At 37.2% G+C, this 27,158-nt stretch overlaps 1 protein-coding gene across 3 annotated transcripts; it reads left to right on the forward strand.

The window, feature by feature from the left end:
- The first annotated feature begins 547 nt into the window (after positions 1 to 547).
- Positions 548 to 26,883, forward strand: LOC306884184 (small ribosomal subunit protein mS37-like). 3 transcript variants are annotated; one of them, XM_079439906.1, is made up of 4 exons: positions 548 to 630; positions 700 to 848; positions 23,986 to 24,098; positions 24,504 to 26,873. In XM_079439906.1, the coding sequence occupies exons 2-4, from the start codon at positions 719 to 721 to the stop codon at positions 24,606 to 24,608; spliced, it is 348 nt and encodes a 115-aa protein (XP_079296032.1). In that variant the 5' UTR covers positions 548 to 630; positions 700 to 718; the 3' UTR covers positions 24,609 to 26,873. The 3 variants fall into 3 exon arrangements, with proteins under 3 accessions (XP_079296032.1, XP_079296033.1, XP_079296031.1); XM_079439907.1 differs by having other exon boundaries at positions 579 to 630; positions 663 to 848; positions 24,504 to 25,507; XM_079439905.1 differs by having other exon boundaries at positions 579 to 848; positions 24,504 to 26,883.
- The last annotated feature ends 275 nt before the right edge of the window (positions 26,884 to 27,158 follow it).

A 27,158-nucleotide genomic window follows, 5' to 3' on the forward strand; every position in this document is an offset into this window, starting at 1 on the left:
TAAAAAATATATTCTAATCAAATATGTATCTCTCAAATATTTTAGAAGAAAATCATAAACCCTTAACTGTTTCTGTGCATTCTGAAATATATTCTTAACTGAAATGTCATTGATTTCCATATCTCAGACTTCTTTTCCTATTATATGCCTCACAATGTAAGAGCACATGTTCAACTGTTTCTGTTATTCCACAGTAATTGCAGCAATCTGACTCACTTTTTCCTATTATATGCAATGAATAATTAAGGTTAGATTGTACTATATATATCCTGGTTATAACAGTATCTTGTCTTCTGTTTCCATATACCTTTCTTTCAATCCCAACTTTATGTTGAATGCTAAATAGGTGTCTCCCTTTTTTTCCATACATTTTGCCACATACTTCCAACTGCTGTTTTAATAATACCTTACTTCTGTTTTACTTAAAGGAATTTCTATGTCAATCTCTTCTTTTCTCAAAGCTGATTTAGCCAGCTTATCCGCTTAAAATAATCACTGAACAAACTATTGTATACGAAGAACCATGATAAGGTGACACTTTTACGACAGTGTCGGCGGCGGTAACCATGACAACAGGTAGAGAACGTTTTCCGACAGAAAATGGCGACGTACACATGATGAGGACGTGAAGTAAGAAGTCATTACTTATGCTATATTATTAGGCTCCGTTTCACTCTTATGTTTGTGCCGTCTCGGTAGGAGACATTATAGAGAAGCGATGAGTGGATCTGTGATTCAAGAGAAGGTTGCTAAACTGTTGAGCAGACAGAATGGAAAACCAGTACTGAGACCCATCAAACCTCTGGCGCTGAAGAATGAAGTCGCCAGCCGCAGGCTGAAGAAAGGAGGTTAGCATTTTTTCCATTTAAAATGTTTGTGAATGTATTTGTACAAAAACGGTTCGGTGTCAGTAAGTTTCTTGGCCTCTTCTACTGGCAGAAGGGAAAAAAAATACCTGTTTTAGCTGAGCAAGTACATAATCTGGAGCGGGGTTAAGTTGGTTTTGTTTTCGATATTCGTGACACATTCGGCGATAAACTCCAATAACTTCAAAACGACTTGCTCTAAAAAAATCTAAACGGTATGACCGCCAAAAGGACAAAACTGATCATGTTTCACAGCCTTCGTTTTCAGTATTTTCGCTCTATATAGTGAGCACTGCCCCGCACAAGCCGTCGCAATGTGCATTAAGCCGGGAGAGATCGTTCTGAGCGCAGTTTTCAGTAAGGGACCGTGGGGAAAGTACTAGTTTTCTTCGTTTTTTTGCTATAGCTCAGTGGGTGGTGTTTTTGTAATAGCTTCTCAGTTAAAGGGCCTATAGACATGAGACCAGTGCCATTCAATAGAGGGGGGCAGTGGGCATTTTTCACAAGCTTCCATTTTACCCCTATTGGTAGAAAAGGGAATTGCATGTCCAAAATTAACTTTCTTTTTGTAATAACTTTCGTCATCAGGAAGATAGAGACATGAGACCAGTGTCCATCAATAGAGGGGGGCAGTGGACATCTTTCACAACCTTCCATTTTACCCCTACTGGTAGAAAAGGGAATTGCATGTCCAAAATTAATAAACTTTTTATAATAACTTTCGTCATCAGGAAGATAGAGACATGAGACCAGTGTCCATCAATAGAGGGGGGTAGTGGACATCTTTCACAACCTTCCATTTTACCCCTACTGGTAGAAAAGGGAATTGCATGTCCAAAATTAATAAACTTTTTGTAATAACTTTTGTCAGCAGGAAGATAGAGACATGAGACCAGTGTCCATCAATAGAGGGGGGCAGTGGACATCTTTCACAACCTTCCATTTTACCCCTACTGGTAGAAAAGGGAATTGCATGTCCAAAATTAATAAACTTTTTATAATAACTTTCGTCATCAGGAAGATAGAGACATGAGACCAGTGTCCATCAATAGAGGGGGGTAGTGGACATCTTTCACAACCTTCCATTTTACCCCTACTGGTAGAAAAGGGAATTGCATGTCCAAAATTAACTTTCTTTTTGTAATAACTTTCGTCATCAGGAAGATAGAGACATGAGACCAGTGTCCATCAATAGAGGGGGACAGTGGACATCTTTCACAACCTTCCATTTTACCCCTACTGGTAGAAAAGGGAATTACATTTCCAAAATTATCCTTCTTTTTGTAATAACTTTCGTCATCAGGAAGATAGAGACATGAGACCAGTGTCCATCAATAGAGGGGGGCAGTGGACATCTTTCACAACCTTCCATTTTACCCCTACTGGTAGAAAAGGGAATTGCATGTCCAAAATTAATAAACTTTTTATAATAACTTTCGTCATCAGGAAGATAGAGACATGAGACCAGTGTCCATCAATAGAGGGGGGTAGTGGACATCTTTCACAACCTTCCATTTTACCCCTACTGGTAGAAAAGGGAATTGCATGTCCAAAATTAATAAACTTTTTGTAATAACTTTTGTCAGCAGGAAGATAGAGACATGAGACCAGTGTCCATCAATAGAGGGGGGCAGTGGACATCTTTCACAACCTTCCATTTTACCCCTACTGGTAGAAAAGGGAATTGCATGTCCAAAATTAATAAACTTTTTATAATAACTTTCGTCATCAGGAAGATAGAGACATGAGACCAGTGTCCATCAATAGAGGGGGGTAGTGGACATCTTTCACAACCTTCCATTTTACCCCTACTGGTAGAAAAGGGAATTGCATGTCCAAAATTAACTTTCTTTTTGTAATAACTTTCGTCATCAGGAAGATAGAGACATGAGACCAGTGTCCATCAATAGAGGGGGACAGTGGACATCTTTCACAACCTTCCATTTTACCCCTACTGGTAGAAAAGGGAATTACATTTCCAAAATTATCCTTCTTTTTGTAATAACTTTCGTCATCAGGAAGATAGAGACATGAGACCAGTGTCAGTCAATAGAGGGGGGCAGTGGACATCTTTCACAACCTTCCATTTTACCCCTACTGGTAGAAAAGGGAATTGCATGTCCAAAATTAATAAACTTTTTATAATAACTTTCGTCAGCAGGAAGATAGAGACATGAGACCAGTGTCCATCAATAGAGGGGGGTAGTGGACATCTTTCACAACCTTCCATTTTACCCCTACTGGTAGAAAAGGGAATTGCATGTCCAAAATTAACTTTCTTTTTGTAATAACTTTCGTCATCAGGAAGATAGAGACATGAGACTAATGTCAATCAATAGAGGGGGGCAGTGGACATCTTTCACAAACTTCCATTTTACCCCTACTGGTAGAAAAGGGAATTGCATGTCCAAAATTAATAAACTTTTTATAATAACTTTCGTCAGCAGGAAGATAGAGACATGAGACCAGTGTCCATCAATAGAGGGGGGCAGTGGACATTTTTCACAACCTTTCTTCTTACCCCTACTGGTAGAAAAGGGAATTGCATGTCCAAAATTAACATTCTTTTTGTAATAACTTTCGTCATCAGGAAGATAGAGACATGAGACTAATGTCAATCAATAGAGGGGGGCAGTGGACATCTTTCACAACCTTCCATTTTACCCCTACTGGTAGAAAAGGGAATTGCATGTCCAAAATTAATATTCTTTTTGTAATAACTTTCATCAGCAGAAAGATAGAGACATGAGACCAGTGTCCATCAATAGAGGGGGACAGTGGACATCTTTCACAACCTTCCATTTTACCCCTACTGGTAGAAAAGGGAATTGCATGTCCAAAATTAATATTCTTTTTGTAATAACTTTCATCAGCAGAAAGATAGAGACATGAGACCAGTGTCCATCAATAGAGGGGGACAGTGGACATCTTTCACAACCTTCCATTTTACCCCTACTGGTAGAAAAGGGAATTGCATGTCCAAAATTAATATTCTTTTTGTAATAACTTTCATCAGCAGAAAGATAGAGACATGAGACTAATGTCAATCAATAGAGGGGGGCAGTGGACATCTTTCACAAACTTCCATTTTACCCCTACTGGTAGAAAAGGGAATTGCATGTCCAAAATTAATATTCTTTTTGTAATAACTTTCATCAGCAGAAAGATAGAGACATGAGACCAGTGTCCATCAATAGAGGGGGACAGTGGACATCTTTCACAACCTTCCATTTTACCCCTACTGGTAGAAAAGGGAATTGCATGTCCAAAATTAGTATTCTTTTTGTAATAACTTTCATCAGCAGAAAGATAGAGACATGAGACCAGTGTCCATCAATAGAGGGGGACAGTGGACATCTTTCACAACCTTCCATTTTACCCCTACTGGTAGAAAAGGGAATTGCATGTCCAAAATTAATATTCTTTTTGTAATAACTTTCATCAGCAGAAAGATAGAGACATGAGACCAGTGTCCATCAATAGAGGGGGACAGTGGACATCTTTCACAACCTTCCATTTTACCCCTACTGGTAGAAAAGGGAATTACATTTCCAAAATTATCCTTCTTTTGTAATAACTTTCGTCATCAGGAAGATAGAGACATGAGACCAGTGTCCATCAATAGAGGGGGACAGTGGACATCTTTCACAACCTTCCATTTTACCCCTACTGGTAGAAAAGGGAATTGCATGTCCAAAATTAACATTCTTTTTGTAATAACTTTCGTCATCAGGAAGATAGAGACATGAGACTAATGTCAATCAATAGAGGGTGGCAGTGGACATCTTTCACAACCTTTCTTCTTACCCCTACTGGTAGAAAAGGGAATTGCATGTCCAAAATTAATATTCTTTTTGTAATAACTTTCATCAGCAGAAAGATAGAGACATGAGACCAGTGTCCATCAATAGAGGGGGACAGTGGACATCTTTCACAACCTTCCATTTTACCCCTACTGGTAGAAAAGGGAATTACATTTCCAAAATTATCCTTCTTTTGTAATAACTTTCGTCATCAGGAAGATAGAGACATGAGACCAGTGTCCATCAATAGAAGGGGAAAGTGGACATTTTTCACAACCTTCGATTTTACCCCTACTGGTAGAAAAGGGAATTGCATGTCCAAAATTAACTTTCTTTTTGTAATAACTTTCGTCAATCATATGCTTGTTTACTCATAGGGACAAAAAAAATCCCAACCAAGTCAAAGTTGTAATACCGGTGTTGACATTTGGACCCCATGACTTAGGGAATACCAGTATAATACATAACACACACACACACACACACACAAAATGATTGTAATAATAATAATAATAATACAATAAATAAAAACATCAGTTGACTTGACCTGAGGGCACTTGAATAAAAATTATTTAAAAAGAAAACTTAAGGTAGGCCCTATTGTCAAAAACTGCCTCCCTCCAAATCATGTCATTTTTAACCCTGCCACACGTTAACCTTGTTGAATTACAGGATTGTTTTTTTTTTTCTGGTAAAGATTTAAGACCCTTCATGCTAGTAAGCAAATTTACCACAGAATATGGCAGCACAGCCCAGTACTCCACACTTCTTTAAAATATTTTAATACATTTCCTGTTAAGCTGCTTTGAAATAATATGTATTGTCAAAAGAGCTATGAAAATAGATGTGAATTAATCCACACAGAGCCGGGAGTGGTAACGTTTCTATTTAGAACCTAAGCATCCCAAGGAACACTTTTATGTTGAAATCGTTCTTTGTGTAACTGTCAAAACACCTCATTACTGATTTTCTGGCGCTCAGCAATCCAACTACACAGAGTGTCAACACACTCCCAACAGGTAAATGATTTTAAATTTAAGAATTAAATAATTTAAAAATTATATTTTTTGTTTTTTGATCACATTTACAGCTGGGCAAAAAAGTATTTAGTCAGCCACCAATTGTGCAAGTTCTCCCACTTAAAAAGATGAGAGAGGCCTGTAATTTTCATCATAGGTACACTTCAACTATGAGAGACAGAATGGGGGAAAATAATCCATGAAATCACATTGTATGATTTTTAATTAATTAATTTGTAAATTCCTCGGTAAAATAAGTATTTGGTCACCTACAAACAAGCAAGATTTCTGGCTCTCACAGACCTGTAACTTCTTCTTTAAGAGGCTCCTCTGTCCTCCACTCGTTACCTGTATTAATGGCACCTGTTTGAACTCGTTATCAGTATAAAAGACACCTGTCCACAACCTCAAACAGTCACACTCCAAACTCCACTATGGCCAAGACCAAAGAGCTGTCGAAGGACACCAGAAACAAAATTGTAGACCTGCACCAGGCTGGGAAGACTGAATCTGCAATAGGCAAGCAGCTTGGTGTGAAGAAATCAACTATGGGAGCAATTATTAGAAAATGGAAGACATACAAGAACACTGATAATCTCCCTCGATCTGGGGCTCCACGCAAGATCTCACCCCGTGGGGTCAAAATGATCACAAGAACGGTGAGCAAGAACTGCTTAAGCCAGTACATGTCCGGGCCCATCTGAAGTTTGCTAGAGAGCATTTGGATGATCCAGAAGAGGATTGGGAGAATGTCATATGGTCAGATGAAACCAAAATATAACTTTTTGGTAAAAACTCAACTCGTCGTGTTTGGAGGAGAAATAATGCTGAGTTGCATCCAAAGAACACCATACCTACTGTGAAGCATGGGGGTGGAAACATCATGCTTTGGGGCTGTTTTTCTGCAAAGGGACCAGGACGACTGATCCGTGTAAAGGAAAGAATGAATGGGGCCATGTATCGTGAGATTTTGAGTGAAAACCTCCTTCCATCAGCTAGGGCATTGAAGATGAAACGTGGCTGGGTCTTTCAGCATGACAATGATCCCAAACACACCGCCCGGGCAACGAAGGAACGGCTTCGTAAGAAGCATTTCAAGGTCCTGCAGTGGCCTAGCCAGTCTCCAGATCTCAACCCCATAGAAAATCTTTGGAGGGAGTTGAAAGTCCGTGTTGCCCAGCGACAGCCCCAAAACATCACTGCTCTAGAGGAGATCTGCATGGAGGAATGGGCCAAAATACCAGCAACAGTGTGTGAAAACCTTGTGAAGACTTGCAGAAAACGTTTGACCTCTGTCAATGCCAACAAAGGGTATATAACAAAGTATTGAGATTAACTTTTGTTATTGACCAAATACTTATTTTTCCACCATAATTTGCAAATAAATTCTTTAAAAATCAGACGATGTGATTTCCTGGATTCTTTCCCCCCATTCTGTCTCTCATAGTTGAAGTGTACCTTTGATGCAAATTACAGGCCTCTCATCTTTTTAAGTGGGAGAACTTGCACAATTGGTGGCTGACTAAATACTTTTTTGCCCAACTGTAAGTGTGAGTAGCTCTGACAAGCTGAGGATACTTCTCTCCTCTTCTCCATTAAGTAAGTAATAAATATACTGAATTTATATGTCACAGAATCACCAGCCATGCCAGCCACGTATACTTTTAATTAGCACCACCTGCAATCACTTAACTGCACTGCTTAGAAGGATATTCAGCTCATTCACTCAGCTGGTTTCGAGGTTGCAAGCTCCTCTGTGGCTCCTTACTTACCCACTGAATCCTGATCTTTATGTCCTGCACTTACCTGTTATACTGACCTGCTGGTTTGCCTGCTGGATTTACCTGCTTGGACTTTTAAGTTTCGTTTAGACTATTCTGGAGGAGATACTGAATTAAGAGTTGTTGACTTCAGTTAAGTGAGCTTCCAGTGACTGTTAATGTTCTGGCTAATTCTGCCTATCACAATAAAAGAAACTCCAATTGCCTTGCACTCGACTTGTCCGTCTCATTTATATTGTGACACCATACTGTTATTCTTTTAAATAGACTAGAAAATTATGTTGGCATTACAGGAAGTGCACTGACATGGTTCAAATCCTACTTATCTGACTGCCATCAATTCGCGGCAGTAAATGAAGAGGTATCATACCAATCACAAGTGCATTATGGAGTACCTCAAGGCTCAGTACTAGGCCCCTTACTTTTCACGCTTTACATGTTACCCTTGGGAGATATCATTAGAAAAGACGGTGTTAGCTTTCACTGTTATGCTGATGATACTCAGCTCTATATTTCTTCGCGACCCGATGAAACTTACCCATTTGCAAAACTAACGGAATGTATAGTTGATATCAAAAACTGAATGACTAGCAATTTCTTACTGCTAAATTCAGAAAAAAAACAGAGGTGTTAATATTTAGACAAAAAACTTTTGCATGTAATAACCTAGATCACTGTCTAATACTTGATGGCTGCTCTGTAAATTCTTCGTCATCAGCTAGGAACCTAGGCGTACTTTTTGATAGCAATCTTTCCTTCGAAAGACATGTTTCTAGCATTTGTAAAACTGCATTTTTCCATCTTAAAAAAAAATATATATTACATTTAAATGGAAGGAGACATATTGTAACTATAAACTTGTTGTGCATTTCATATGCTGTCACATCCTACAACGTCATCATTTGCAGAGAGAAACTGCCACTCACTCACACACACAAAAACACATGTTGATGGACCTGCACAACATGCTGTTGTTTTTATTATGTAAAACCCTAATATAATGCCAGACACTATAAGTCCAGGCAGATATATCAATAATACATAGAAATATTATTAATAGTACTATTATGAATTATATAAATATACTAATATACTAATAGTAATGAAAATTAACAATGATTAAAAAGGTTATAAGGTTATAACATTATTAAGGTCCTTTTTTGCAGGATTTATTTTTGTTGTACATATTTATACATGGATTAATTAATTGATTGATTTCAACATGCCAACATTTTAAATCAACATTCCTCATCTCACTCTAAAACAATTCTGTCTTGTAAAATTTTGAGAAAAAAATAAATAGTTTTTTACTTTTTCATTAAAAACAGAAACACTTCAGTATGGAACACATATTCACGATTACCATTGACTTTTTATGCTTATTAATAGTAAGACAGTTGTTGTGGTGTTTAAGTTTAGGTATTTGATAGCATTAAGGGATGCAGAATTTGATAGCATTAAGGGATGCAGAATTCACGATTACCATTGACTTTTTATGCTTATTAATAGTAAGACAGTTGTTGTGGTGTTTAAGTTTAGGTATTTGATAGCATTAAGGGATGCAGAATTGGATCACGCTGAAGGCAGCATTAATATGTTATTTATTAGTACCAGTAAACAGCCAATAATCTTGTAATATGCAAAGCTAATCAGCAACTAGTTAACAATGACTTCTACAAATCCCAGTTCTACAAATTTTACTGTACTATTTTACAGTAAAATTATGTTTTCATCTCCCTCTGGCCCTCTTCGGTCATTTTTGACCGAAAAATTTTATATTTTGACATTTTAAAAATCTTAGCATCATCAGAATGGGATGACACTTGGTGACTTTGGTCACATTAGCAATATGAACACACAAAAAAATCATGGACATGAGGCGAGGCACCAGAGCCTGCAGACCATCCCTCACCTGTGGTGCTGACAGACAGTGATGGAGAGCGCGGCGTGGCACCAGAGCCTTCGGACCATCCCTCACCTGTGGACCAGACAGACAGTGATGGAGAGTGCGGCGTGGCACCAGAGCCTGCGGACCATTCCTCACCTGTGGGGCTGACAGACGGTGATGGAGAGTGCGGCATGGCATCAAAGTCTAAGGACCAACAGCAACATCAAAAGAAGCCATACAGAAAGCACAAGGCCAGGACCCAAGTGTTTTACACTTTACATTTCCACATGGAAATGGAAAAAGATAAGGCCTTTACCAGGTAGCAGAAAACTGAAGACATCATGGACACATTTAATTTATGAAAAATTCAGGAAACAAAATCCTTGCTACACACTTGTTTTCACATACCAGCATTTAAAGGTTGCTCGCAGTAGAAAGTATCGGTGTCCATTTATGACAGTTAAGGCATCATGTTCCTTTAAATCTTGCAATGCGCATTATATTTTCCGGATTAGACAAAAACCATTGAGCAGTGACAAACAAATTCCAATTCAGGTGACAAGAATTGGTAAGGTAACTCACTTGAAAGGGGAGGTAGGGTCCCGCCCTGCAAGTTATCAGAAGAGAGGCAAGATTGCCAAAGAAGTGTTAAAAGGAGTAAGTAATGTCTACTACAAAAATATCAGAAAAACACCCATTCCTGAGTTGATGGCTGGAAACATCACTAGGAGTTTAAGTAAAAACATACTCAAAGTAATTTCCAGTGAAGTTCAGAAAAGCTTAAGACTGCATGATGACGTGATCCTGGAGCTGATGTTGACACAGAAAATCATGAAAGACACCGATCAGTCATACAGATTTTGCCCAGGATATGTCCAGCATCTGCAGGTGGATCCATTTGGAGTTCATCTATACACTGAGACAGGATTGGTCATTCTTGTACAACACCTCAGAAAAGGACATCCTATTACCTTGCATTTAGATGCAACTGGAGGGGTTGTGATTCGAATTCCAAGTCAGACAAAGAGGGTGTTGTACTACAGCATCAATCTACCAGGGCATGGACAAGACAAGCCTCCTCTTCCTGTCTCTGAAATGATAACAAATGACCACACCATCCCGAATGTGTCTTTCTGGTTGCATCAGACTGTAACCAAGATACAGAAACTCACTGTCTACAACATACACCAGGTTAAAACCGACCAGTTGGGCACTCATCCAGAGTGTCCTGTTGTCGTTCAACAAGCAAGACATACATGTGTATCTGATGAAAAGCTACAAATTAGTCAAAGGAAATGACACCATGACAGACTTCAGTAGACAAACTATTCTTCACCTATGTTCTGCCCATATAATTAAGGCAGTCCAAGGAGCTATTGGCAGAAGAACAACTGACAAGGGCTTGAAAGAATTTGCTACTCACCGTGTGGCACAACTAATAAACACCACAAGTCTTAAGAGGGCAGTAGACATTTTCAAGTGCATGTGCCATGTCTTTTACACCAAAGCAAACACACAGTGTGTAAATCAGTGTCTTCAACAACTTCATGACCACATTCGTGGAATAAAAATTCCAGAAGACACACTGGATGAGAAGCAGGCAATGGGTGACTACATCCCTCCAGAGGCTAAAACAATACTGGCCAGGTCACCATTTACCAAAGAATTTGCTGGTGTACTTGACGCTGTCACGTCTTTTGAAGATCCAGAAGACAAAACAGAAATGGGCAACAACAAATACTATTGTCCAGGGATACTGGATATTCTCATGAAAGAATATATGCCAATTTTTCCACTCTGGTCAGGGATAATGCTTGGTGATTTAAAAAGATACAACGACAGGGAGTCTATCAGAGATAGAGATATCAGCGATGACCTACAGAAAACCCATGAGACGAATGACATGTCATTCTGAAAACTGGTTCTGTATTATCAAAGACAAAATCTTACAGAGGAAACTGCACCATCGGCCAGCAACATTCATACAAAAAATTTATGCATGATTGCAAGGCCGGTACAGGGAGCACATTTTGCAACACGACCTTCCAGACAGAATGTTACAGAAGTGTTTAAATGTGAAAAAAGGAAGATTGGAGGACTCTGAAGAAAAATAGGCCAAGAAGAGCATGTAAAGTCGTGACGTATTGTCAAGTATGGTGACCCATACTCGAAATTGGTGCTCTGCCTTTAACCCATCCAAGTGCACACACACAGCAGTGAGTAGTGAACAAATCCACACACACACACACACACCGTGAACACACACCCGGAGCAGTGGGCAGCCATGCTGCGGCGCCCGGGGAGCAATTGGGGGTTCGGTGCCTTGCTCAAGGGCACCTCAGTCGTGGTATTGAGGGTGGAGAGAGCGCTGGACGTTCCCTCCCCCCACCTACAATTCCTGCCGGCCGGGGGCTCGAACTCGCAACCTTTCGATTACGAGTCCGACTCTCTAACCATTAGGCCACGACTTCCCCCGTCGTGTGACTGAAAAGGAAAGAAAACAAAATACTTTCATACCCCAGACGTTATACCTTCTCCAAAAGCAAAAGTGAGTATTATGGCCATTAATAAAATCTTAAAACCCAATATATTTTTTATAATTACATAGATGACCATAGAAAGGTGACATTATATAATAAGTATTTCTAAGATTAACACAAAAGATAATTGTTACACACTGCATCATGTCCTTCATTTCGCAGTCCGGAAAGACAAAAACAGACCATGTCAAAGTAGCATCTAAAACTTTACAGGTAAGACTAATTCAAGGGCATGATGACATGTTTCAATGCACATACATCCTTTAACTATTTTTTTTTTTTTTGGTTTCACAACTACAAATAAATGGTGATTCTCTTCTGTTTGTTCTCATAGGCATCAAAAGCACAGTCCAAATCCAAAAACAAAGAAACAGAGCTAAGTCAACTTTTGGCATTTTCAAGGGCATGACGACATGTTATATTACACATAGTCTATAATATAATCAGTGTATTTCACAACAACATGCAAATGTTAATTCTCTTATGTTTGTTTTCATAGGCATCAAAAGCTTCTGTCGCAAAGCACAAAGGCAAAAAGAAAGAAACGGACAGTGTCACTGAGGCCTCAACTCATGTCCGTAATGATGACATTGTACAGGTAAAAAAAATTATAATACAAAATGTACCTGTTATATTGTGTGTGTATCTGTGATAATGTGCCTCTGTTAAGGGTTAATTCCACTAACTTTAAAATGTAGTTGATTTTAAGTTGGGTTGTCACAGACAATCCTGCCCTAGGGTCCCTGTAACTATGTTGTACCGTTACCTCCGTCCAACACCTGTAATGTGTTGCTTAAAACATTCAAACATCCTGCTCGGGAAAACAAAACAACTTGATTACATATCTGCATAAAAATACCAAATATGGATAAATTTTCTTGCATTTAATATATACGAAGATATTTTATTTAGCATTGTACTTGTAGACAACAATAAATAAATTATTTGACCTTGTGGAACTTATCAGAAAGAAAAACTAAAAGTCTTTATGGAAGAGTACTGTCTATAAATTATGTTCATGAAAATGTACACAAAGTGTCAACGCTATGGTCAAATATATGCTAGGTCTTTAGTCATTTCTTGTTGTGCAGTGATTGTGTCATATGTATTAAAATGATTGATTCTTTTTCCTCCAATCTAATGTTTTTTTTAGGTTTTTTGGAATTCAAAGGACAGGGAAGTAGTAGTTGCAGTGATTCAGTCATTTCACATGGATGTGACATATACATTGCGCCTAACAGATTTCAAAAGCCTCAAGCCACACAACTGGTTGAATGGGGCAGTAATCATGTCTACATTTGTTTAGCAAGCATTGATGTACAGTTATAAAAGTAAAGATTTAAATTAGCCACTGCTGTAAATGCTACATGAGATTTCAAACCTACATTTCAGGATGTATTGTCGTATTTGTAGCGCTAGAGTTTTATGTGAAAGCATTTTTGGACTTGAAAGGTAAATATATACACAAAATGTACATTGTCTTTTTATAACAACAACGACAAATGATCATTGTATACAATTTATTTATACATACAAGTTTACAAAATGTTAAACAGTCCTTACTGTGCATGGAGGTTCACTGTCACTAGTGGTAGTCTAATAAGTAAATATACATTTTAGAAATACTTACATATTTATTGTAATGAATTTTAAGGGCATTAATTTAATTTCCTTTGTTTTTTTCAGATGATTGAATACTTCCAAACACTGTTGAATTCAAATAAATAATTGTATCCAACCACTACTCTGCCGGTGTTGTTGTATTTGGGGAGAGGTCTGCATTGTCAAATCACAGTTTCAAAAAGGTTAGACTTTACAGTTATTATTTAATGCAAAATAAAAAGGTCAGAAGGTCAAGTACAATTAATGTGTTATATTTCATCTTCTTTGCAGGTCGACAGTAACCACTGGACATTTCTGGTGTGTAAAACCATTGTCAAACTACAGTTTTTTATTTATGGACATGGAAAACTAAACTAAACTACATGTTTTTAATAGTATCTCAATAGGAAATTGCTGAAAGTGTTTGTGGTGGATCCCCAAGGTGTAGATGAAGAAAAAGATTCTGAACTTGCTGCCACAAGATTCAGGTATTGTATTATTTATTTTTTCTTAATTATCATACAGTACAATATGAAGTAGGATTATTAAAAACTTGGGGGACAGTTTAGTGACATATTAACCAATTGTAAATGCAATAATATACTGTACAATTCTCACATACGTTTAGACAATACTTCAAGATGCGGCAGATAATTCATAGTAAGACAGACTGGGTGGATGTGAAATGGACACATGGTGTCTTGAACCACAGCATACAGAAAGATGGTTGCAGCTGTGGCGTTTATGTCATGCAGGTAACAATACAATTTTATGTAGCCTTGGAACAACACAAATTTTTGCATAACCTCAATAGTGTAATATTTAAATTTCTTATTCTGCTATGTATAATTTATTTGGCAAGTTTATTTAATTATATTTATGTTACCCAACAGATGGCTAAGGAGACAGTGGAGGCTTTTCCAGTGACACCATCTGAAATCGTGATACCTTCCAATAAGCGCCTCCTGTCAGAGCTGCGTAAGGAGATGGCTGTAACAATCCTAGAATCATCAGGTATGTATTGTAAGCACACAATCAAGGATAATCTTGCACTGATCCTTTAGTGGGAGTGTTCTTTTAGTACATATATGGGCGTTAAAAGCCAAGCCTCCTTCAAAGTGATGAATAGTGATTTTAATGTGTGTAGAGTGTAATTTTCATTATTATGTAGGCTTTACAAAGGTACTAAGAACATACTATTCATATATGTATGCTTATTATTATGAGTCAAAGCATCAAACTGGCTGGGACCATATCATATTTGCAGAGATCCTTTGTCTAGAGTCTAGACATCAGAGACCAAAGCCATAAATACTTTCCCAATGTTGATGAAAAGGATCCAAATGAACCCCATTGCTCAGGCACCCAATCAGACACTAGGCAGAACTGTAGTAGATATATTTGCTTTTTAGTTTATAACTCTGTAATCATAATGGCTTGAATCAAAATTATTTTCAAATGAATCCTTCATTCAAGCACAAATACCATTTTATTTTATTTACCCCTGGGAATTCTGTTACAAAAACCTACACAATATGGACAAAAGTATTAAGACACCCCCTTCTAATGAACAGGTCTAATGATTCAGTAATTTCCATGACTACAAATGTTTATGTTAAAGCATATAATGATATTTTAGGGTTTTTACTTAGTTTTTAATTAGTTTTTTTTACTAATTTTATAGCAACAGTTTGGACAGGCAAGGTTAAAAAAAATAAAATGATTGATTCAGTCAGTGCGGAAGAACTTAACTGGCCTGCAGAAAACCAAGTCATAAATCCAGCTGAACACCTCTTGTTTGACTCTAAATGCAGACCTTGAACCGAACTCATCACCAAACACCAATGACTTGTACATACACTGTATGGACAAAAGTATTGTGACACCCCCTTCTTTAGAACAGAAATTTCAAAAACTGTGGCAACAAAGAGGGAAATGAAATTTAAATAAATTTTGCATTAAAAGTCACACCAGGCATGTTCAGCTGGGATTAGGACTTTTTCTGCAGGCTAGTCAAGTTCTTCCACATTGACTGAATCAATCGTTTCTTTTTGAACTTTGTCTTATACACAGACATTGTCATGTTAGAATAGAAAAGGGTTCTGTCCAAACTATTGCTATAAAATTTGAAAAACACAATTCCCTAGGATAAAAAATTATACTGTATGTTTTAACATTAACATTTGTACTACATTTGAACATAAACATGTTCATTAGAATACTTTTGTCCAAATAGTGTATCAAATTCTTCTGAAGACCATTTAAATTACGTATATTTCTTTTTTGTTGCGTAACAAAAAATTCCAAAAGATGACAGTTTAGTTTGATTATTTATTTATTTTTATCCATGTTGTCCACTACAGTGAGACAAACAATGCTAAATCATTTAACATTTATGTAACATTCAATAAGTGTGAATGTCAGATTAACTTAACTTGTCATGCACATAAATGCATTTGTAGGATCATAGTGATCCAAAGTGATGCAAATACAGTCCAACATGCTTGTAGTTCACGAATTATTAGCTTCTTTTCGATGTTATAATATAACGTAGAACATGGTAAAATGGCATACGCATGCAGTAATACAGCACAAACAAATCATTCGCACATTATAGGTAATTCATGATTTTTATTTTTCGTCATGTACACTGTTAATATATTAAGAAGAGCGTTTATACAAATAGTCATCATTCCATGTCACTGTAATTATAAAAATGATTTGAATTACCTTTATTTAATTAGCGCATTTCGAGAGTTCAATAATGTTTTTTATGCTTTGTAACTACTTATTAGTCATACAGTGTTTTCACTTTCAAATTTGGTGATGGTAGGTCTTAAAATCTGAAACATTTAAAGAACATTGTCGACACTACTTGACTTCATCCTAAACTTAAAAAAAAAAATTAAAAACACTATAATTTAATAATCTATAAGCATTTTTTTTTAATAATTTTGATCATCTAGTAGTAGTAATTACTTGTGAAATAATCATATAAAATTATATTTCCAGTATAGTACATATTAACTTATTTGATGTAGCTGTTGGTCATTGTATCTTCTTGAACTTAGCAGGACCATGCTCTGACCATGCATATATATATATATATATATATATATATATATATATATATATATATATGTAATTCCCTTTTCTACCAGTAGGACCAGTAAAATGGAAGGCTGTGAAAGATGTCCACTGTCCCCCTCTATTGACTGACACTGGTCTCATGTCTCTATTTTCCTGCTGATAAAATTTATTACAAAAGAAGGATAATTTTAGACATGCAATTCCTTTTCTACCAGTAGGGGTAAATTGGAAGGTTGTGAAAGATGTCCACTGTCCCCCTCTATTGATTGACACTGGTCTCATGTCTCTATCTTTCTGCTGATGAAAGTTATTACAAAAGAAGGATAATTTTAGACATGCAATTCCTTTTCTACCAGTAGGGGTAAAATGGAAGGCTGTGAAAGATGTCCACTGTCCCCCTCTATTGATTGACACTGGTCTCATGTCTCTATCTTTCTGCTGATGAAAGTTATTACAAAAGAAGGATAATTTTAGACATGCAATTCCTTTTCTACCAGTAGGGGTAAAATGGAAGGTTGTGAAAAATGCCCACTGTCCCCATCTATTAGTCGACACTGATCTCGTGTCTCTGTCTCCCCGCTGACGAAAGTTATTTCAAAAAGTTTATTAATTTTGGACATACAATTCCCTTTTCTACCAGTAGGGGTAAAATGGAAGGTTGTGAAAATTCTCCACTGTCCCCCTCTATTGATGGACACTGGTGTCATGTCTCTGTCTTCTTGCTGAGGAAAGTTATTACAAAAAGAAAGTTAATTTTGGACATGCAATTCCCTTTTCTACCAGTAGGGGTAAAATGGAAGGTTGTGAAAATTGTCCACTGTCCCCCTCTATTGACTGACATTGGTCTCATGTCTCTGTCTTCCTGCTGATGAAAGTTATTACAAAAAGAAAGTTAATTTTGGACATGCAATTCCCTTTTCTACCAGTAGGGGTAAAATGGAAGGTTGTGAAAAATGTCCACTGTCCCCCTCTATTGATGGACACTGGTCTCATGTCTCTATCTTCCTGCTGACGAAAGTTATTACAAAAAGAATATTAATTTTGGATATGTAATTCCCTTTTCTACCAGTAGGGGTAAAATGGAAGGTTGTGAAAAATGTCCACTGTCCCCCTCTATTGATGGACACTGGTGTCATGTCTCTGTCTTCTTGCTGAGGAAAGTTATTACAAAAAGAAAGTTAATTTTGGACATGCAATTCCCTTTTCTACCAGTAGGGGTAAAATGGAAGGTTGTGAAAATTGTCCACTGTCCCCCTCTATTGACTGACATTGGTCTCATGTCTCTGTCTTCCTGCTGATGAAAGTTATTACAAAAAGAAAGTTAATTTTGGACATGCAATTCCCTTTTCTACCAGTAGGGGTAAAATGGAAGGTTGTGAAAAATGTCCACTGTCCCCCTCTATTGATGGACACTGGTCTCATGTCTCTATCTTCCTGCTGACGAAAGTTATTACAAAAAGAATATTAATTTTGGATATGTAATTCCCTTTTCTACCAGTAGGGGTAAAATGGAAGGTTGTGAAAAATGTCCACTGTCCCCCTCTATTGATGGACACTGGTGTCATGTCTCTGTCTTCTTGCTGAGGAAAGTTATTACAAAAAGAAAGTTAATTTTGGACATGCAATTCCCTTTTCTACCAGTAGGGGTAAAATGGAAGGTTGTGAAAATTGTCCACTGTCCCCCTCTATTGACTGACATTGGTCTCATGTCTCTGTCTTCCTGCTGATGAAAGTTATTACAAAAAGAAAGTTAATTTTGGACATGCAATTCCCTTTTCTACCAGTAGGGGTAAAATGGAAGGTTGTGAAAAATGTCCACTGTCCCCCTCTATTGATGGACACTGGTCTCATGTCTCTATCTTCCTGCTGACGAAAGTTATTACAAAAAGAATATTAATTTTGGACATGTAATTCCCTTTTCTACCAGTAGGGGTAAAATGGAAGGTTGTGAAAATTGTCCACTGTCCCCCTCTATTGATGGACACTGGTCTCATGTCTCTATTTTCCTGCTGATAAAAGTTATTACAAAAGAAGGATAATTTTAGACATGCAATTCCCTTTTCTACCAGTAGGGGTAAAATGGAAGGTTGTGAAAAATGCCCACTGTCCCCATCTATTAGTCGACACTGATCTCGTGTCTCTGTCTCCCCGCTGACGAAAGTTATTTCAAAAAGAAAGTTAATTTTGGACATACAATTCCCTTTTCTACCAGTAGGGGTAAGAAGAAAGGTTGTGAAAAATGTCCACTGCCCCCCTCTATTGATGGACACTGGTCTCATGTCTCTATCTTCCTGCTGACGAAAGTTATTATAAAAAGTTTATTAATTTTGGACATGTAATTCCCTTTTATACCAGTAGGGGTAAAATGGAAGGTTGTGAAAATTGTCCACTGTCCCCCTCTATTGATTGACACTGGTCTCATGTCTCTATTTTCCTGCTGATAAAAGTTATTACAAAAGAAGGATAATTTTAGACATGCAATTCCCTTTTCTACCAGTAGGGGTAAAATGGAAGGTTGTGAAAAATGCCCACTGTCCCCATCTATTAGTCGACACTGATCTCGTGTCTCTGTCTCCCCGCTGACGAAAGTTATTTCAAAAAGTTTATTAATTTTGGACATACAATTCCCTTTTCTACCAGTAGGGGTAAAATGGAAGGTTGTGAAAATTCTCCACTACCCCCCTCTATTGATGGACACTGGTCTCATGTCTCTATCTTCCTGCTGACGAAAGTTATTATAAAAAGTTTATTAATTTTAATTTTTAAAGTTATTTCAAAAAGAATATTAATTTTGGACATACAATTCCCTTTTCTACCAGTAGAGGTAAGAAGAAAGGTTGTGAAAAATGTCCACTGCCCCCCTCTATTGATGGACACTGGTCTCATGTCTCTATCTTCCTGCTGACGAAAGTTATTATAAAAAGTTTATTAATTTTGGACATGTAATTCCCTTTTCTACCAGTAGGGGTAAAATGGAAGGTTGTGAAAATTGTCCACTGTCCCCCTCTATTGATTGACACTGGTCTCATGTCTCTATTTTCCTGCTGATAAAAGTTATTACAAAAGAAGGATAATTTTAGACATGCAATTCCCTTTTCTACCAGTAGGGGTAAAATGGAAGGTTGTGAAAATTGTCCACTGTCCCCCTCTATTGACTGACATTGGTCTCATGTCTCTGTCTTCCTGCTGATGAAAGTTATTACAAAAAGAAAGTTAATTTTGGACATGCAATTCCCTTTTCTACCAGTAGGGGTAAAATGGAAGGTTGTGAAAAATGTCCACTGTCCCCCTCTATTGATGGACACTGGTCTCATGTCTCTATCTTCCTGCTGACGAAAGTTATTACAAAAAGAATATTAATTTTGGATATGTAATTCCCTTTTCTACCAGTAGGGGTAAAATGGAAGGTTGTGAAAAATGTCCACTGTCCCCCTCTATTGATGGACACTGGTGTCATGTCTCTGTCTTCTTGCTGAGGAAAGTTATTACAAAAAGAAAGTTAATTTTGGACATGCAATTCCCTTTTCTACCAGTAGGGGTAAAATGGAAGGTTGTGAAAATTGTCCACTGTCCCCCTCTATTGACTGACATTGGTCTCATGTCTCTGTCTTCCTGCTGATGAAAGTTATTACAAAAAGAAAGTTAATTTTGGACATGCAATTCCCTTTTCTACCAGTAGGGGTAAAATGGAAGGTTGTGAAAAATGTCCACTGTCCCCCTCTATTGATGGACACTGGTCTCATGTCTCTATCTTCCTGCTGACGAAAGTTATTACAAAAAGAATATTAATTTTGGACATGTAATTCCCTTTTCTACCAGTAGGGGTAAAATGGAAGGTTGTGAAAATTGTCCACTGTCCCCCTCTATTGATGGACACTGGTCTCATGTCTCTATTTTCCTGCTGATAAAAGTTATTACAAAAGAAGGATAATTTTAGACATGCAATTCCCTTTTCTACCAGTAGGGGTAAAATGGAAGGTTGTGAAAAATGCCCACTGTCCCCATCTATTAGTCGACACTGATCTCGTGTCTCTGTCTCCCCGCTGACGAAAGTTATTTCAAAAAGAAAGTTAATTTTGGACATACAATTCCCTTTTCTACCAGTAGGGGTAAGAAGAAAGGTTGTGAAAAATGTCCACTGCCCCCCTCTATTGATGGACACTGGTCTCATGTCTCTATCTTCCTGCTGACGAAAGTTATTATAAAAAGTTTATTAATTTTGGACATGTAATTCCCTTTTATACCAGTAGGGGTAAAATGGAAGGTTGTGAAAATTGTCCACTGTCCCCCTCTATTGATTGACACTGGTCTCATGTCTCTATTTTCCTGCTGATAAAAGTTATTACAAAAGAAGGATAATTTTAGACATGCAATTCCCTTTTCTACCAGTAGGGGTAAAATGGAAGGTTGTGAAAAATGCCCACTGTCCCCATCTATTAGTCGACACTGATCTCGTGTCTCTGTCTCCCCGCTGACGAAAGTTATTTCAAAAAGTTTATTAATTTTGGACATACAATTCCCTTTTCTACCAGTAGGGGTAAAATGGAAGGTTGTGAAAATTCTCCACTACCCCCCTCTATTGATGGACACTGGTCTCATGTCTCTATCTTCCTGCTGACGAAAGTTATTATAAAAAGTTTATTAATTTTAATTTTTAAAGTTATTTCAAAAAGAATATTAATTTTGGACATACAATTCCCTTTTCTACCAGTAGAGGTAAGAAGAAAGGTTGTGAAAAATGTCCACTGCCCCCCTCTATTGATGGACACTGGTCTCATGTCTCTATCTTCCTGCTGACGAAAGTTATTATAAAAAGTTTATTAATTTTGGACATGTAATTCCCTTTTCTACCAGTAGGGGTAAAATGGAAGGTTGTGAAAATTGTCCACTGTCCCCCTCTATTGATTGACACTGGTCTCATGTCTCTATTTTCCTGCTGATAAAAGTTATTACAAAAGAAGGATAATTTTAGACATGCAATTCCCTTTTCTACCAGTAGGGGTAAAATGGAAGGTTGTGAAAAATGCCCACTGTCCCCATCTATTAGTCGACACTGATCTCGTGTCTCTGTCTCCCCGCTGACGAAAGTTATTTCAAAAAGAATGTTAATTTTGGACATGCAATTCCCTTTTCTACCAGTAGGGGTAAAATGGAAGGTTGTGAAAGATGCCCACTGTCGCCCTCTATTGATGGACACTGGTCTTATGTCTCTATCTTCCTGCTGATGAAAGTTATTACAAAAAGAAGAATAATTTTGGACATGCAATTCCCTTTTCTACCAGTAGGGGTAAGAAGAAAGGTTGTGAAAAATGTCCACTGTCGCTCTCTATTGATGGACACTGGTCTTATGTCTCTATCTTCCTGCTGACGAAAGTTATTACAAAAAGAAAGTTAATTTTGGACATGTAATTCCCTTTTCTACCAGTAGGGGTAAAATGGAAGGTTGTGAAAGATGTTCACTGTCCCCCTCTATTGATGGACACTGGTCTCATGTCTCTATCTTCGTGATGACGAAAGTTATTACAAAAAGAAAGTTAATTTTGGACATGCAATTCCCTTTTCTACCAGTAGGGGTAAAATGGAAGGTTGTGAAAGATGTTCACTGTCCCCCTCTATTGACTGACATTGGTCTCATGTCTCTATCTTCGTGATGACGAAAGTTATTACAAAAAGAAAGTTAATTTTGGACATGCAATTCCCTTTTCTACCAGTAGGGGTAAAATGGAAGGTTGTGAAAGATGTTCACTGTCCCCCTCTATTGACTGACATTGGTCTCATGTCTCTGTCTTCTTGCTGACGAAAGTTATTACAAAAAGTATATTAATTTTGGACATGCAATTCCTTTTTCTACCAGTAGGGGTAAGAAGAAAGGTTGTGAAAAATGTCCACTGTCCCCCTCTATTGATGGACACTGGTCTCATGTCTCTATCTTTCTGCTGAAAGTTATTACAAAAAGTTTATTAATTTTGGACATGCAATTCCTTTTTCTACCAGTAGGGGTAAAATGGAAGGTTGTGAAAGATGTCCACTGTCCCCCTCTATTGATGGACACTGGTCTCATGTCTCTATCTTCCTGCTGACGAAAGTTATTACAAAAAGTTTATTAATTTTGGACATGCAATTCCTTTTTCTACCAGTAGGGGTAAAATGGAAGGTTGTGAAAGATGTTCACTGTCCCCCTCTATTGACTGACATTGGTCTCATGTCTCTATCTTCGTGATGACGAAAGTTATTACAAAAAGAAAGTTAATTTTGGACATGCAATTCCCTTTTCTACCAGTAGGGGTAAAATGGAAGGTTGTGAAAAATGCCCACTGTCCCCCTCTATTGATTGACATTGGTCTCATGTCTCTAGGTCCTTTAACTAAAAAGCTATTACAAAAACACCGCCCACTGAGCTATAGCAAAAAACGAAGAAAACTTGCACTTTCCCCTCGGTCCCTTACTGAAAGCACCGCGGAGAGTGAGCTCTCCCGGTTTAATGCACATTGCGACTGCTTGTGCGGGGCAGTGCTTATTACATCGACCGAAAATTATGAAAAAGAAGGCTGTGAAACATGATCAGCTTTGCTCTTTTGGTGGTCACACTGTTTAGATTGTTTTATGGCAAGTCGATTTGGAGTTATTGCCGTTTATCTCTGAATGTGTCACGAATATCGAAAACAAAACCAACTTAACCCCGCTTAATCTGGTGTAGTTTTTATTATTTATATGGACAAAATGTGATAGCTTATAAATAAAATCAGTAAGTTAGTTTTAATTGGTACAAATACATCTTCAGTCATCTTGTCCATGCTGAAATATTAATAACAAGATAAAAGTAGCATTACATGTAGTTTAAATAAGCTGTTAAAGATTTCACAGCAAAATGATGTGTACCAGTACCTGAAATCAGACATTTTTAGAAGTAAAAGGCTGTTTACTTGCAAACATCAGGCATGTAGTTGATTGTGTAGAACAGGTTTTCCATCAACATTTTAATCGTGTTTAGATATTTTAGAGGTTCTTAGAATGTATCAAATATGATACGAAAAGTTTATATGGTTGGTTAAACATTGTGCTCGCTAGAAAACAATCTCAGATTTACATCTAACTACAATTTTAATGTCAACTAAAGTCAGTTGTAGTTCAATTTGAAAAAAAACAATTTAAGCATGAAGATACATTTAGCACTTATACATTAATTAAAAGAACCGTGATGTCACTCACTCTTCATTTTAAAAGTAACTGATTGGCTAAAATAAAATTATGTGCATGCACTAAAATTATTTTGCTTTTCTAAATTGGACCAGAAATACAAGTGATGGTGATTTGCTTTTTAAGGCAACATTGAAGGCCTGTTGTTATGCATTGTTTTGCTAAACTCTTACATGGTGATGCACACTCTTTGTTACAGAGGCCACCTGTGTAACGGAAATGTCATTGCTGATGGCTTGCTGGAAACAGAATGACTTCAACAACTCGGTCTGCTCTAAAGAAGTCTCAACCTTCTACACATGTGTTGAAAAGGTAACTTAGGAAATCCTCTGTAAAACAGCCTACTCGTAGCTGACAGCAATTTAACATCCTTAATTAACATGGTTTTGATGAATGCATGGGAATGGCTAATTAGGATGAACAACCAGATTTTCTCTGCCATTTCCTGATTATGACGAACACACTTCCCACTTTGCTATGCAGTTTCCTGCTAGAGCATTCTTCTTTTTTTTTTTTTTTTTTTTTTTTTTTTTACCTCCCTCATCTGTTGTTTCCGTGTTTGTGGCATCCTCACGCATCTAGCGAGATCATGTTTCTGTCAGCATCTCCCTCTACAGCTTGAAAGCTAGTTGACTTATCTTAAAGCCTTTGAATAGAAATAAAGTGCATGCAATATTTATTTTGTTTAACATTGTTTGCTAATTTCACTTCTTACAGGCGCAGAACAAGGCCAAAGGAAAGCAGGGAACTCAGGGTCGACTTTTGCCTAAAGAAGCCAACACCTTATTAAAACGATTTCCCAACCTGAGCAGTGAAATCTAGGACCAGTAACAAAGATTAGTCAAAGAATGGACACTTTTATTATCTGAGCTGTATAGATGGAGACTTTAGTCTGAGTGTATGACTGGGCCGGACAGTTGATGAAAACGGGGTGTGGAAAGGTTTTCTAAAAAAACGCAATGAAGCTGTCACTGGGGCTCAAACTCTGCCAAAAGGACATCAGCAGATGCTCACAAAGCAAATGAACTGCATTCGCAAGGTTTTAAAGGCACTTTTGGTGATTACTACATTACTGCACTCCTCTAGGTCATCTCATCAGAGCAGTACAAAGGAACAAACACTGGTTCCTTCACACACTTAAAGGGATAGTTCAACCAAAAATGAAAATCTGTCACCCTTTACACATCCTTTGTCTTCTTTTGTGTTCAACAGATGAAAGAAAGTTATACAGGTTTATAATGAAGTGAGGGTGAGTAAATGATGATAGACTTTTGATTTTTGGGTGACGTGTCCCATTTAATAATTTTGTAATTTGTGTTATTGACGTTTGACTATACCATTGTTACTTCTCAAATAATCTGAATGTTATCGTATTGGTTTTTGGTATTACTTTTCTAAAACTCCACTGCATAACTGAGCTGTGACCTGTAAATCCCAGCAGTTTATTTTTACAAGTTGTCTTCCTGTTTCGTGCTGTGTCCACAATATAATTAGTCTCAGCTATTTTCAATTATCAGAAAATGGAGATCAAGGGAGAAGTACTCAGTGCCGTATCACGTTACATACCAGAACACAGTGTATTGAATTTGACCATGAGAGATCTACAATGAAGATACAAATAACTCCTTATTAAACATATTAACTTACAATTCACTTTCTGTTCAGATGTTATTTTTCATGTTTTGTTGGATTGATATGAAATGTTGTTAAACATTGTGACCATGAATTGGTTTAGTCTCCTTAATGCAATTTAACCATGGCCATCCTGTGATAACACAGCCCACCATTTCCTTAGGCTGATTATCTACATTTGTCTGCAGCGTAATGTGCTTAGACCCCAAAGGAAATGCTGTCTGCTGTAAGTCTAAACTTTGCTCAATCACAACATCAGCACAACTTCAAAAAACGAGTGAGGTGACAATGAACAGCCAAAATATTTTATATATTTTATATAAAACTGTTATATTTACTAGGCATTTGATGTTATATACAGTAAGCCATTCCAGTCTCCAGTTCCTTAAGCATGTATAAACCAGATGAACACCCCAGAATAGAGTGTGGATGAATGCCAAGCAATGCAGCCACACCTCTGGGCATTAGATAAGAGAAAGCAAACTATTATAATTTGTTTTATAGCTCCTTGATGCCTGATAAAACATGGTTGTTTTGATCAAATCTGCAAATTCTTACATTTTAGTATGACATAATCTTTGTGAATAATTTAGAGCAAATCCACCTCTTAGCAAGATTAGAAACCATGTTATTTCTCTTTTATGCATGAAAACCAACTCGATGTTAGACACTGATACTATAGATTTATGAATTTAAGTATAGGAGAATTATGTTTATCATATGAATAATGTATACTTGTGCTCAGGTTAAAAGGAGCCTTTGATCTTTTATTAAATTATGAGTAAGAGATTCAGGTATTGTTTAACTTCTATTGAAGATGTATGAATGGTGAACAATGTGGAATTAGGTGTATTCAAGTGTCTGTGTACACAGGTGAACAATGCAAGACAAGGTGAGCTCAACCACCTGTGTATTGAAGCTCTTGTTTTTTTTTAATGTGATATTCATAAATCCCAAGAGATTTAAAAGATTGTCCGAGTGGTTAGCAATATCCACCTTATCAACACATGCCCTTTGTCCTATGGGAGTTTTCAGAAGTTATGGAAAAGAACTGGAATTCCTTGTCTGTCTGTTTTATATTTGCCATGTGACCGCAACAGATCTGTGTTTTCTCTTTTTAAGCTTTAGGCACATTTTTTTGTTGGTGCTGTGCAAGGGTCTGTTGAGTTATTCAAAAATCCATTCAAAAAACATATCATACAGATAATAACTTGATTTTTTTTTTAACGGATATGTTTTAAATTTCTGATCTAAAATAGGCCCTGTACAATACACTCTCATTTCTATTGGCAACTATTTACAATTTGGTGGCTACACTCTCTCTCCTTTTCTCTTTCTATGATCTGCTTATGCCCCATTGATGGTTAGGTTTAGGGGTAGAACTTAATGCCTAGGCATGCTTTTTTCCCTAAAAATTGTATGTTTCTGTACAAATTGCATCGTATAAACCATTGTAAAGAAACTGAAGTAGTGACTGATCTTTTCTTTCTTATTGTGATGTACCGCCGACTTATCAGATTATCAGAAAAAAATAGGATGGGGACTTGGTTCTATTCATCATTTGTTAATTGGATTTTGGGCATTGCAAAAGTGGATACAGATGAACAGGACGGGGTTTAAACTGACAAAATGATTAGAGAAGTCCTGCATATGTCACCAGAGAGACTTCTGTCGTTTTCACCAGAAAGTCGTCCAGTTATGATATTTTGATGCTTATAATGAATTCCGATGAACAGATGA

The sequence above is a fragment of the Barbus barbus genome, assembly GCF_936440315.1.
Source record: "Barbus barbus genome assembly, chromosome: 18".
Classification (NCBI taxonomy): domain Eukaryota; kingdom Metazoa; phylum Chordata; class Actinopteri; order Cypriniformes; family Cyprinidae; genus Barbus; species Barbus barbus.